At 41.3% G+C, this 14979-nt stretch overlaps 1 protein-coding gene across 4 annotated transcripts in view; it reads right to left on the reverse strand.

Annotated features, from left to right (window-relative positions):
- LOC139381175 (sorbin and SH3 domain-containing protein 1) overlaps positions 1 to 14979 on the reverse strand; it is a 70379-nt gene that overhangs the window by 27301 nt on the left and 28099 nt on the right. For 3 of the 4 annotated variants that reach the window (XM_071124566.1, XM_071124568.1, XM_071124565.1), the window contains 9 exons: positions 14655 to 14764; positions 14174 to 14318; positions 13038 to 13192; positions 12576 to 12636; positions 12344 to 12421; positions 10631 to 10666; positions 10311 to 10407; positions 8853 to 8967; positions 7176 to 7259 (listed from right to left, as the gene is read on the reverse strand). In XM_071124566.1, the coding sequence (XP_070980667.1) occupies positions 7176 to 7259; positions 8853 to 8967; positions 10311 to 10407; positions 10631 to 10666; positions 12344 to 12421; positions 12576 to 12636; positions 13038 to 13192; positions 14174 to 14318; positions 14655 to 14764 (881 nt within the window). The remainder of the gene's footprint in view (positions 1 to 7175; positions 7260 to 8852; positions 8968 to 10310; positions 10408 to 10630; positions 10667 to 12343; positions 12422 to 12575; positions 12637 to 13037; positions 13193 to 14173; positions 14319 to 14654; positions 14765 to 14979) is intronic. The other variant, XM_071124567.1, reaches the window with a different exon arrangement.

The following is a 14979-nucleotide window of genomic DNA, read 5'->3' on the forward strand; positions in this document are numbered from 1 at the left end:
AGCCTGGGATTGTTAGCTCTGCTGAACGAAGCTTTTACATGGAGGAGCAAGCGTGTGTTTTGGCACGCTTGCAAGTTGGAGAAAACAAGCGGCAGTGAGGAGGGGGGGGCGTGCATCGGTCAGGGGCGCCCATGCGGGGAGGGGGCTGTCACTAGGCTCAGCCAATGAGCTGGTGTCCCTCACAGAGGGCCTCTCTTCTGTCTGGTATTGAGTCATTATCATTACCACTGGACTAGACCAGGGGACAATTAACCAGCTGGTGGTGCAAGCAGGCCAAATTACACACACACACACAAATATCATCACAGTATGATGCTGATAACAACAATCCCAAAACACAATAAAAGCCTTTGAGAAACACAGTCAGAGGCATTACAATATCACACCAATGAAGTAAAACTGACACAATGCCATGTAGTATAAGCACAGGCCGACATACACAAACAAACAAGGAAAGGGTGAGTGAATACGTTTGTTTACAGGACTTTGCCGTGCGAGCTGACAAAACACATAGTTATCTAATTTGATGTTATTCTAGGGCGGTTCCTAAAACACAGAAGAGCCATTCGCTGGTGGGGCAGCACCCGCTAGGCACTTTGAATGGTTTAGAGCTGGCTAATTTTAGACCACTGTTTCTGTTGCTTTTCTCCAAGCGGACATCACAGAGTGTAAAAATAACAGACATGACAGGCAGGCTATGAATAAAAGCATAAGTGTTGTTTGCAAATAAGATTACACAATCCCAAGCTCCAGCCTGGCCCTTCTAAAAGCACCTCTCCCCCAACCATACATGTCCACCCCTGCCCCATCCCAAACAGATGACCATACCAGACCAGTAGCATACCGCACGCACAAGCTCATTTCCCACAACATGCCTTCCCTCTGGTTGCCAGGGAAGGAGGATCATTAATAACCTTTCAAAATGAATGCCTATCTTTATAAGATCAGAATTCAGCCTGGCAGGTATATAGACTAATCTATTTATAAAGCCAAATGTTCCACAGGCGCCTTACCCCTTCTTCGAGAACATGCCACCGCCACTGAATTATCTGTGCCTTTTCACTCTCTTGTCTTCCTATCCCTCTCTGTCTGACAGAACTGGGTTCAAAAACTTTTGGAAAACATTTCAAATACACTAGCTGGGCTCCATTGAGCTTGCCTGGCGTAATGGAGCCAATATAATAGTTGCAAATCTGCAAACCCCACACATCTGGCACTACAAGAAGGCTAAAGTAAACACTACAAGTATTTGAAAGACCATAAATAATATTTGAACCCAGGTCTGCTGACTGATCTCCCGGCCCCTCTCGACAGGGGATGAAATGGATGGTGTCCCCTGGTACTTGTGAGCAACTGAGCTGCCACTACACTGCTCGGATGGAAAATAATTGTGACATAGGAGTGAGAGACTTATCTGAACTAAAGGAAGGGGGATCTCATTCTGATTATTTACAAGAGATCTACAAGCCTGAGCCAGCGATCTTCATTACATGTATGGGATATGTGTTTAGTGTATGTCAGGGGAAATAACAATTACAAGCTGAAAAGATGTCATGCAAAGGTTCACTCATATCCTTGGGGTGGAAAATATGATTTATTCTTCAATGTTAAACATTCCATATGAAGTGGGGCACAAAATCATATTACTAACGTGCATGAACAATTGTCACTAGCATGCCAAGATCCCTGAAGTCAAACAAGGACTTCAGACAGATATTGCCGACATCTGATGTCTCTTTGTGTGCAATTGTGTGGTTTCACTGGAAATGAAGGGACACGTAACATATTTAAAGCTGTTTACGAATCTAGGCGGATGAAGGTGCTGTGAATTCCTTTCTCTTGACCCGTCAGTGGAACACTGCGTTAACAACGTTTGCACATTTTCCAAACAGGTGTCTGTGATGACTTTGCTGCAAGGTGATATATATAGGCCAACATTGCAGGTTGGGGATCTGGGTGCTTTGTTTATTCACATTCAAAAATAGGAATCATGAGTGTAATGGGAGCCTTTCCCTTCCAAAAGTAAATGCTTATTTGTTTAGACAAGTTCATATAACAAAAAAATCCGCTCCCCTAGCATGTTGTTACTGTTATAGCTATATCTTTATCCCCTCAGCAAGGTTAAGTCTATAACTGAGGTTAAATATGAAAACAATGAGCTGAGGGGATTATGGGTTACTTCCGGTCGAACATTAAAGTCACGGAGAGGTTCATAATGGGCGCGTCCCACATGGCACCCTAGTCCCTATATAGTGCACTACTTTTGACCAGGGCCGCCGTTTGGGATGCCCAGCCATTCAGTGTATGAATCCATACAGAGACTGTGGTCAGAGTCCGACACTGTATTAATGACCCCACATGCAGCTGCCCTCTCAGTGACAGCTTACGCCAGACAGACTAGTCACTGACGCAGTCACTCAGTCGGGACACAGAAGGCCAAAAGTTTCTTCCTAACCATAGATATGTATGGTATTTTGCTTCCGTTTCACCTTGTATGTCCATGGAGCTGTGATTGAATGTGACTGTAATCATGTGAATTTCCAGGCCTTTGACTGTGAGCTCGTGCATAAGTCGTGACCTTTGTGAAGTATTAATATGGTTGAAGTGATTAAACAAGAATGACAATGCATCGATCTGGTTATGACCATGATTTTGGAGCGACAAGGATTGTGGTCATAAGACAATGCACTACAAGTATAACAGGTCAGAAAACCGCTTTATCTATTGTTATCTATTGTTAGATACGCTGTCAAGAAACCATTAAGCTCCTGGACATAGGCAAAATAATAATAACAAAACAAATATATATATATATATACACAGAACCAATCAAAAGTTTGGCCACACCTACTCATTCAAGGGTTTTTCTTTATTTGTACTACTTTGTAGTAGTATGTATGTAGTAATGTAGTAATGTATGTATGTAGTACATACAAATCAAATAAGTGTTAAACAAATCAAAATATGTTATATTTGAGATTTGTCATCGAGGCAAAGTAGCCACCCTTTGCCTCGATGACAGCTTTGCACACTCTTGGCATTATCTCAAACAGCTTCACCTGGAATGCTTTTCCAACCGTCTTGAAGGAGTTCCCACATATGCTGAGCACTTGTTGGCTGCTTTTCCTTCACTCTGCGGTCCAACTCATCCCAAACCATCTCAATTGGGTTGAGGTCGGGTGATTGTGGAGACCAGGTCATCTGATGTAGCACTCCATCACTCTCCTTACACAGCCGGGAGGTGTGTTGGGTCATTGTCCTGTTGAAAAACAAAAGATAGCACATTTGGACTCATCAGACCAAAGCACCGATTTCTACCAGTCTAATGTCCATTGTTCGTGTTTCTTGGCCCAAGCAAGTCTCTTCTTATTATTGTTGTCCTTTAGTAGTGGTTTCTTTGTGGCAATTTACCATGAAGGCCTGATTCACGCAGTCTCCTCTGAACAGTTGATGTTGAGATGTGTCTGTTACTTGAATTCTGTGATGCATTTATTTGGGCTGCAATTTCTGAGGCTGGTAACTCTAATGAACTTATCCTCTGCAGCAGAGGTAACTCTGGGTCTTCCTTTCCTGTGACGGTCCTCATGAGAGCCAGTTTGATCAGGCTTTTGCGACATCACTTGAAGAAACGTTCAAAGTTCTTGGCATTTTCCGTATTGACTAACCTTCATGTCTTAAAGTAATGACGAACTGTCATTTCTCTTTGGATATGGACTTGGTATTTTACCAAATAGGGCTGTCTGCTGTATACCACCCCTACCTTGTAACAACACAACTGATTGGCTCAAACGCATTAAGAAGGAAATAAATTACACAGATTAACTTTTAATAAGTCACACTTGTTGAGAGAATGCCAAGAGTGTGCAAAGCTGTCGTCAAGGCAAAAGGTAGCTACTTAGAAGAATCTCAAATATAAAATATATTTTGATTTGTTGAACACTTTTTTGGTTACAACATGATTCAACATGATATGTGTTATTTCATAGTTTTGATGTCTATTATTATTATTATTATTATACTATTATTGTACAATGTATTAAAATAGTAAAAATGAAGAAAAACCTTTGAATGAGTAGGTGTGTACAAACTTTTTTACTGGTACTGTATATACTGTGAAAGAATACTCAGGTTTCCTCCTGAGGTTGATCGTCATGTGTTACATGGACATACATGGAGTCACTAGACCTTCTAAGAAGGAGTCATCATCCCATGAGCACTAAGAACTCATAGAGGTTACAAGCAGCCTGTAGAGTCACCATAACCAAGAAGAGATAAAGATATGCCAATCAAACCCCAATGTGCCGGGATGTCTAGCCCAACCCTTGAGGGTCAAATACTACACATACCAGGTGTAGCAGGAGCTTTGAGTTAGTCAGACATCAAATTGAGCTCATCTGGAAACCATCCTACTCGGAGGCCAAGTTTTTAGTACTACCCCCTCCTATTCCTAATATAACCAACCAGGAGTTGCAGGACAGGAGTTGCTGGAGTCTGAGTCAGACAATACTTTCCATGGATAACACTGACTTAAAGACAACGTTGGGAAGATGAGAGATTCTTAAGCCTGCCCTGTGTTCAGCTGACGTGAGAATATGATCTCATGTAGTCAGTGGTTCCGCATCATATGATCCAGGGTGTGGTTTCCAGGCAGACTCCGCTGCGGAGGTTGGCCCTGACTGACTTACAAAGCAGAAGGCAAGGAGACAGAACATCTGTTTGTGGGCAGCCAGTGAGTCTGAATACTTGTCTGGTGCCAACTGGAGCCCAAGGCACGTAGCCTAGCGGTATTTGTCAAGCTGCCTACTGTATATCAAACTTAGTATTCAACTTTGACAACATGCCCTCACTTGGAAAAGGAACTATAGTAAATACAGTGCATTCAGAAAGTATTGAGACCCATTTGACCTTTACCAGATTTTGCTAGGTTACAGCTTTATTCTAAAATGTATTAAATTAAATGTTTTCCTCATCAATCTACACACAATACCCCATAATAACAAAGCGAAAACAGGTTTTTAGACATTTTTGCAAATGTATTAAAAATAAAACACAGAAATACCTTATTTACATAAGTATTCAGACGCTTTGCTATGAGACTCGAAATTGAGCTCAGGTGCATCCTGTTTACATTGATCGTCCTCGAGATGTTTCTACAACTTGATTGGAGTCCACCTGTGGTAAATTCAATTGATTGGACATGATTTGGAAAGACACACACCTGTCTATATAAGGTCTCACAGTTGACAGTGCATGTCAGAGCAAAAACCAAGCCATGAGGTCAAAGAAATTGTCCGTAGAGCTCCGAGACAGGTGCGGTAGGGTACCAAGAAGGGTACCAAAAAATGAATCAAAGAACACAGTGGCCTCCATCATTCTTAAATGGAAGAAGTTTGTAACCACCAAGACTCTTCCTAGAGCTGGCCGCCCAGCCAAACTGAGCAATCGGGGAGAAGGGCCTTGGTCAGGGAGGTGACCAAGAACCCGCTGGTCACTCTGACAGAGCTCCAGAGAAGCATGATGGTGGCAGCATCATGCTGTGGGGATGTTTTTCAGCGGCAGGGACTGGGAGACCAGTTAGGATTGAGGGAAAGATGAACGGTGCAAAGTACAGAGAGATCCTTGATGAAAACCTGCTCTAGAGCGCTCAGGATCTCAGACTGGGGTGAAGATTCACCTTCCAACAGGACAACGACCCTAAGCACACAGCCAACACAATGCAGGAGTGGCTTCGGGACAAGTCTCTGAATGTCCTCGAATAGCCAAGCCAGAGCCCAGACATTAACCCGATCGAACATCCCTGGAGAGACCTGAAAATAGCTGTGCAGCGACGCTCCCCATCCAACCTGACAGAGCCTGAGTGGATCTGCAGAGAAGAATGGGTGTGCCAAGCTTGTAGCGTCATACCCAATAATACTTTTTTAGAATAAGGCTGTAACGTAACAAAATGGAGGAAAGGTCAAGAGGTCTGAATACTTTCCGAATGCACTGTAAACCAGACTAGACAGCACTCCTTGATTCAATAAGGCCTGTCATGTAATGATTGTGTGGGCACTGTAATACTCTTTTCACACTACCGGGTTGAGCCAAGCAGAGCCAAGCTGTATTGTGCTGGCCTGGTTTTATCTACTATAGTTGTCAGAGACTCTAATGGAAATGACCACGTGAAAGGAAAATATCTGAGCCAGCACAATACGGTTCGTGTCAGCATGAATGTGTGAAAAGGGTATAACAGTCTTGAACTAAAGTATTACCCACAGTTGAATCACCTTGCCCAGTCCCGCTGGGGTATGCTATGTGTCCTCATTTGCAGGGTGCCCATAAATGCTACAACAAAAAGAGTTCCACATGGGTGCTGAGTTAATGACATGGCACAGGCGGCATGGTGCCAGTGTTGGCATAGCCTTGAGGATCCTGTTGTAAGGGACAAAATGCAACGATGGCCAACTGCACCGACAACAGCTGTAGCATTCATTCATTATTCTTTATCATCATAGACAGTAGCAGTAGGACACCTAACCCAAATTGGGTATATAATTAGCCTAACATATGGTCAATGTTCAAAAATGTAAATCATCTAATGACCGGACAGGAGACACTTCTACTGTAGTTCGCCATACAATGCTCAGCTGCCAGCATAGTTGATATAGCTAAGTTACAATCCAAACACAGCAAGCCTCACAGATGAAGAGCAGTCACCAAGATACACAGCATGGAAGGGGATTTTTAAAAATATAAGACAGCATACTTCCAGGGGTTATTGAAGTGGAGAGATGGAGTTGGTATTCAATGAATAAAACGTGCCAAATTAAAATAACTAGCAATGATAGCATAACAAAACAATTAACTGCATTTCGTTGCCACAGACCCACTCCCGACTGATAGTAGAAAGAAAAACATAACAATGGGTTGTGTATACAATGATAGAGCTATATCTAGAGTTGATTGACTACCTAGAGCTGGGAAAAGAGATAGCAAGCAATAACTCAAGGTAAAGGCTCCATTACGCAGGTTTTTAGGAGGGGATAACGTTTTGGTTAATGTTGAGTCAAGGTTTGCAAAAGTTGTTGGAGTAGTCCTTACGGACAGACATAGTTTGTTTAGGCATTTAAACATGGATGTTATTACCACATTGCATTGTTTAAATACACCGTCGCTTCAAGACTGTGACCACTTACCGCTTCATCAAAATCCATCTCTGAAAAGAATCTATACCAAGGCTCATTCTCTAAATGTACATCTTCTGGACTTATGTCCTGAGTCTACAGGGCCATGGCAACAAGGAAAAGAGGAGAAAGACAAAGAGAAGACAGTTCAGACAGCACATCGTTTACAGACACAGGCAATGAGGCTATGACACATTCTTGAGGTGATCCAGACAACATTCCCGACATAATGAATTTCTAAACAAGAGTTCACAATCAGAAATAATTCCTAAAGATTTGTCTTTATGTGCCCGGTGAATTATCCAAGGTGATAAAAAAGAAGGACATTTTGGAATTAGGATCATATACTTGAGGATCTTGTTCTCTCTAATTAGGATCTTGTTCTCGAATGTATAAAGACATAGAAGGCACATAACATGTGACTTCAACAAATAATATGAAGCAGTCAGCTGAATCGTACTCAACTGTAGTGTGCAGTGTGTGCATACGTGTAAGAGAAGATAAGCAGGTGTAATACTACATATTTTGATGGGTCCCATCTGCTTTTGTATTCTTATTTGTGAAATAGTCTTATTTTACTTATTCTAAATGTCAATATAAATAGTCTACTAGCATGTCAATTTGATTTCGATTTGTTCACATCAATCATTGAGCCACAATGGCAATGAGAAAGACAAGAATGGACAGAACTACAGCTACAGTATAATAGGCTAAATGAAAGTAAGAGACCGTGTAGCCTGCCGCTAATGCTGCCAGGAACCTGACACAGAACCACTGACCATGGTCTGTAATTACAGAGACTGTCACGTCACATGCAGTGTCTGTCTGACCACGATGGACAGCATGAACAAGGCCCTGTTCCCTACTGTTCAGTATATGGTGCCACTGGGATTGGTCCAGAACCGCATCATAACCCTTAATAGCTTACCATAAAAGACAAAACAATGATTGCATTATGATATAATCAAATAACTATTCTACTGTAGAGGAGATGCAACTCTATTCTATTCTGTATGAGCCACACAAAGAGGCTGCTAGCTAAACCAACTGTCAGCTTAAACAATATATGCAGCATTTATTTAAAGGCCTACTCCTTAATGAATCTCACGAGGCATTTCTAAGTGATACTCTTTAAGAATCAATGGTTGCATGCCATTGAAAATGACTGTAAATATCACAGTGGGCCTTTAATTCCTCTTTGATGGAGTTGATTCTATAATTTCAATTGAAACCTGGTAGTGCACACTGTATTGGGACAATCTACCTACCGGTATTCATGTTGTCAAATGTAATGTTGTCAAATGTAATGAAAAAAGAGACCCCACAAGGACATTGCCTGATGTCACAATATCCATTGCATTATTTATTTTTACAGGCATTTGTCCGACTCCTTTCCCATCAAATTCAAGCCAATTCAAGCCGTTGGTTGAAACACTGCAAGACAATGGCCATGGCTTGAAAGTGATACCTCCACACCGCCAGATAGGTCATCTGTCATTGTAATAGGATCCCCCTTTAGGAATGTTGTACACATGGAAATTCAGTCTATACATACGTTGCCTACTAGAGCTGCCCTAGTTAGTGAAGCAGCCACCCTAAGCTCTTAGAGGGAAACAGCTTACACAACATGCGTAGTATAGAGACTGCAGAGGCAAACACAGAAACACACAAGTGGCACGGCTGTCGTACCTTTCTCTCCAGTTTCAGCACCGATGATTTTCCCGGCTCATACTCAAAGATGCTTTTGGGCTCGGCACGGTACTTCCTGGTGTCTACCTTTTTGTCAGGGGGCTCCCACTCGTTCCTGCAGGAGGGAGGGGAGAGCAAATCCCTATCAAGTCAAGCAGTCTCCATGGCAACCGGCGGGGGCTATTTTTTTGGGTGACAGCTCTATTATCAACAGCGTTTTCCCATACAGTAAAGCTCATGCCCCTCCCACTCTCCATCTCTTTTTCCATGTCGTTCTCTCTCGTTCTCGCTCTCTCCATCAGAGCTGTCTTATTCTTTTTTATATAAATAATAAAATATACAGTCATGTCAAGGCATGAATCAAGTCATGCTAGCTAAGTAGACTGAACCAAAGAACCTAGCTGCATTTCCTGAGAGATTACACCACAAGGTGTGGTCAATTTGATCTGCTTCAGGATATAGAATTCCACAATGGTTCCTTTGGTTCCACCTTGGTTGCACTATGATTCCACTGGGAATAAGCAGACTAAAACAATTGGGCCTAGTGTTGCATTGAATATTTTTACGTAAGTTTGAAACACATGCTTTCTATTACACCCGTTAGTTACGGATCAAACAGCCTATTGTAGTGGGAAAATCCAGGTATTTCATCAAAAGTTATACTTGTAAAAACAAGTACAAAGAGCAGAGAGTAATTACTCTCAAAGAGCAGAGAGTAATTCACAAGCGGTCAAAAAACTCAAAGCGGCCCTCAGAAGGTTCAAACGCTAGAGGTACAGTAACTAGAGGAAACATGTACACACCAAGGAAGGCGCTAGAGCCAACCAGGCACGCCGTCCTCAGCTTCCGTGCGCAACAGTTTATCCTCTATCACCTGTCTTCCTTCATTAATTAATCACTCATTCCTCCACACGCCTAGGAGAGTGGATGTTCTTTGTCAGGGCTAACATTAAGGGGAGAGGTGAGGAGGTTGTTTAGTCACACCTAGTATGACAACAAGCACCTGAGGTAGTAGAGGTCAGAGAGGACCTAACTGGAGGTTACCACAGTTACCGCGATTCAATGTCAGAGGTGAGGAACAGATGTACTGCTCTGTACTCGTCTACTTCTAATTCCTATAAAAAAATAAATCATCTACTATAAACACAACATTTGAATTCTTGAATCTTTGACAAGCATGTGTTCAAGTGTGTCGGTTACATGTTACGTGGTGCGTGAACACTGTACCTCATTAAATATTCACTATCACACCAAACATTAATATAATCGTATACCTCTTACTGTATCTCATTACAGTCCCTCACGTAAAAGTGCTACCAAAAATGCATCCCCTTGTGAACTGCTCTGCAGAGGCAATGAATATATTATGAAGAGTGAGTTCAATGGGTTAAAAGGTCGTTGCAGATACACTATACTACTATCCATGTTAAAGGGAAGCAGCAATAGAAAAGGACTTACCTTTTGGAAGGTTTGAGGGAAGAGGACCGGGTTGGCACAGGCATAGACAACCTATGGTCAACTTCAGCAGCACTTTTTGACCGTGGGACCCCTTTCACTGAAAATAAACACACAAGAACAACAGACACTGCTGTGAAAGCAGCCTGTAATGTTTAGCTTAAACTTAAATAAACTGAAATCTCTTGTCAGTGATGAAAGTGTCTACTGTACAATTTGATTGTACAGTAAATGTAAAAATCCAAAGATCATGCTATTGAGATCACAATATAGATATCATATTCATTTCTCAATCTATGAGAATGACAATTGAAGAAACTCACCATCTTCCACAAAACCGTAGGGGGAGGGGCCATCATCTGAAAGAGAGAAAAAAAAAACGTTATTATTTATCGACTATAAACATGTACTTACTAACATACACAAGGTCAATCCACTGGCAGTTCCACTTGTATAGGGTCTAAGCTATGCAATGTTAATCAAGGGTGACCCAATCTATTGTCTGTTAAATTAGCTTGTTATAGTGGTGCTACATATGTAGACACTCAGTATAACCAGTAGAGGTCACTTTGGTAGCAGCCGTGCCACACTATAATAACTGCTTATTATAGGACCGAGATTGGGAAACCCTGCCCTAACGCACGTTCTAAGTTATATAGAACAGAAGTGTGATTAAGAATAAAAATAGTATAAAAAATGTACATTTTTGGGGGGGGGGGGGGGGATTACAGACCAAAAAGGCACGTTATAGCAATAACATGCATCCACAACAATAGCTTTCCTGGAGGGGCCATATTTTTTATTATAAACATCTAATCACGAATTCAAATACATTATGCTGATATATACAGTATGTATTTCAGCTGTAACGCAGGGTATAGCCAGAACCTTATATCACATTTAAGGCTATAAGACCCTTCATAAGGCTCTTCAAAGGGCACAGTAAGTATCTCTTCCTCTTCTGTAATTGCCCAGTACAGTGTGTCCTTTATTGCATTAGTTCAGACATTTATATTTCTTCAAATACACTGTAAATAGAGTCCTTTTCATAGGTTGTGTCAGTCAAAACCCTTTGGAAGAAGCATTACTTCTCTAAAAATGGATCCAATCGATTAACATCCTTATGAATAAGTAATGCTCTTCTTGGAAATCTCGGAATAGTCTACACATTTCGTACAAACCTTCTTCGATCAACTGTTTGATTTATTGCTCAATTGATTGATCGATTCAGTGAATAACTAGACATATCAGCTTGCCTGGAAGCAGACATGAGCAGAAACAAAGGGAAAGGAAGTAGATCTATACACAGTACACACTGTACAAAACGGCATGCGCAAGGGCAGTTATGATTTAAAAACAACTGTCAACTGTTAGATAGATAGTACGAACAGACAACTGTTAAATAGTACAAACGGCTAAATAACTATTATTTCAGTGTGTCAATGCAGAGTAACTGAATACACATACGCACACAAATAGAGCGTTTTTACACCGACTAGACCGATTTAAACTAGTCTAGTGTAAAAAAGGCTAACAATATACTGTAGATGGAACACAGGCCGTGTGGTCTACTACTGCCTGGACAGGACATACAAAGCCTCTCTGTCGAGCTTGTTTGTTGTAATCCATGCACTTGAGCACCATCTAGTGGCTCAAAACTAGCTACAGTACTGCATCTTTTGTTCAGGAAGAACTTGGGACTTGCCAGGAAATGTCTGTACATAAATATATACATTTTAAAACATGAGCAGAGCGTCCAATCCATTGTGTATGGATTAGTTCATGCGAAATGTTATGCTTTGCATTCGTGCTAAATATCAAACAGTTAAAGTGTATTCGCAGTGTAGTTTTCTATTAGTCTCACTCGTAGTTTCGCTAAGCAATCAAGTGCTCAATTTACTGACCCACTTTCAATTCTATCAAGGCAACGGTAAGTAACAAAAGGAGAGTCAAATGCAGTAATAAGATCATTATAAAGAAGGAGTTATACATGATTAGTCAAGTCAGGAAGTGGAGCCATGATTGCAATTGGGTACCTGTGGTTTTCATCTGTCTAGGATCATAGAATTCAGGGAATATGTAGGTGGGGCGGTATGGGTTTTCCTCAACAGGTTCTGAGCGAGGCGACGGAGACACAAAACACACACAGCGTGACAGCAATAAACACACACGCAGAACTCACAAAGACAACGGCTTGACAGAAACAACTGATATCAAGTCAAACACACACGGGAACGGTGAGTTTGATTTTCATGATGATCCCCTTACCTGGAATTCGGTGTATTTGTTTAAACATGTTCTTGTACCAGTCCTTGGACTTCTCTGTGTTCTGAAAATAACATAGTCATGGTTTTTGCCATATCTCAAAAATAAACAGGGGTTATGACAAATATATGGGTAAGAGTGGATTGGCGATTGGCGGTCAGGCATATTGATTTTCAACACTGTACTCCAATAGCTGTAGGAAGTAGGGGTGCTGATAAATCAGAATTTTTAAAAAATATAAAAAAAATATCACAAAAGTACTATACTGGGCCTTTATTACTCCTGTATGAGCGGACCAAAATAGCCATCAGCAGCACGGGTAGAACCCCCCCCAGCCCTAAACATCTTCCTGTGGCCATGTGTACTCCTCAGCATCAAATTAAAAATGCCCTGTGAAGATTATTTTCAAAAGGCACAAAGTAGATTACAATGTTTTTGGGCCTGTACATAGGTTTGTGTTCTTACCCGTACTGGCAGGTTGGGCTGGTTCAGTGGGCCCAAGACAGGGGATTGTGAGAACCTCATCCTCTTGCCGTCCATATCTGGGTGTTGGCTCTGTTCTCTCTCTTCCCCAACTACAGGTCCTGGATCAGACAATTTGTCCCTCTCTGGGGTGGGGTCTGAAAAAGCCAACATTGCTGTGTCAAAGGGAAGAGAAGCTGGGTTCTACTAGTCAAAATGTGTTTCCCTTGATGAGTAGATGCACTGTACTATAGGTCTACATAAATGGTGGCCAACCGGTTTACCCCATATAATCCACAAGCATACTATGCAAATTATATACAGTCATTTCAATGGTGAAACATGATTATGAACAGATTACCTACAAAAACCACGGCAATGAAAATACTTAGTTTGAGATACCAAATTATATATCAAAGTAATTGATCAATAAGATATCATTGAGTACTCTCCATCCGTGAGGTTAAAAAAAATCCAATATCTCAGAACAGGGGCATGAAACGTTGGCGCATTGGGCCGACATGAGGCTGATGGCAAACATATTCAGCATGCTGTGCCAATATTCAGCATGCTGTGTCAATATTCAGCATGCCGTGCCAATATTCAGCATGCCGTGCCAATATTCAGCATGCCGTGCCAATATTCAGCATGCTGTGTCAATATTCAGCATGCTGTGTCAATATTCAGCATGCTGTGCCAATATTCAGCATGCTGTGCCAATATTCAGCATGCTGTGCCAATATTTAGCATGCTGTGCCAATATTCAGCATGCTGTGTCAATATTCAGCATGCTGTGCCAATATTCAGCATGCTGTGCCAATATTCAGCATGCTGTGTCGACTGCAAAAAGCATCCCAGACACATGAATGCACAAAAAAACAATGCAGCAATGTCTGACGACTAAACAGATATTGATAACAAAACTGCTATTGGCACACAAAGTGAAGGACACTGAAGCATTGTTGTACCTGATTGATCTGATGTTCCATACTTTTGAGTTATTTAAAAAAGCTTTCAGTGTCGGAACTTTCCATTTAAACAGATCAATGGAGTCCATACTTCACAGTGTGGTCAACTGTTGGCATGGCAATTTCACCCATAACCCACATACAGTGCTACCCAGAATCAGAGGTGCTTACCTCTGTTGTGTTGTAGCAGAACTATGGTTGGGTTGACCGTTTTGGTGGTGGATGGGTAGGCAGAGGGAGCCTTTGTCGATGTAATATGGTTCTGAATGTCAAAGGCACGAAACTGTCGTTTTTCTGTGCTCACAGGAGAACTTCCCTGGTAATAAGTGAATAAAACACGTAAGTGATGCTGTTCATCTTTATTGATGAAATTGTAAGTGATGCTGTTCCTCTCTTACAGAAGTTTGGAATAACAACACTAAACTAAGTAAAAGGCCAAGAAGTTGCATATTAATAAATTCTGGTTTTGCAAAGAAATCATAACTTCAATTGACTCGCAACAGCAAAAATACACCAAATTTAGCTATTTCTATCACAGTTAAATCTGGTTATAATCACATTAAACAAGCATAGCATTATCCAATTTACAGTATTATCCCATAAAATAGGGGAAATTAACAAAAGCTTATTCACTGATTAGATAATTACATACCTGGGGTTGAGTTCTGTTGACTGTAGGTAAATCAGCTGTGATGTCGTGGAAGCATCCCTCAGCCAATCCTGTTAGAGAGCTGTCTCCATTGATCTGGCCGATCCAACTACCTGAAATTATCCCAAAACAATCTCATTTTGGCCAGGGAATAGCAGTGCAAGACGATCCTCTCAGAAACCTAACAATACTGAAAGATACACAAACTACTGTACTCTTGGCAATATTTGTATTTTGGCGATGAACCTGTTTCAGAGATTAACACCACAAACTACAAACAGGAAACAATTAATCCTCAATTAAATAAATCACTGGATAATCCTGCAGG

Source organism: Oncorhynchus clarkii, chromosome 23 (assembly GCF_045791955.1).
Source record: "Oncorhynchus clarkii lewisi isolate Uvic-CL-2024 chromosome 23, UVic_Ocla_1.0, whole genome shotgun sequence".
Taxonomy (NCBI): Eukaryota; Metazoa; Chordata; class Actinopteri; order Salmoniformes; family Salmonidae; genus Oncorhynchus; species Oncorhynchus clarkii.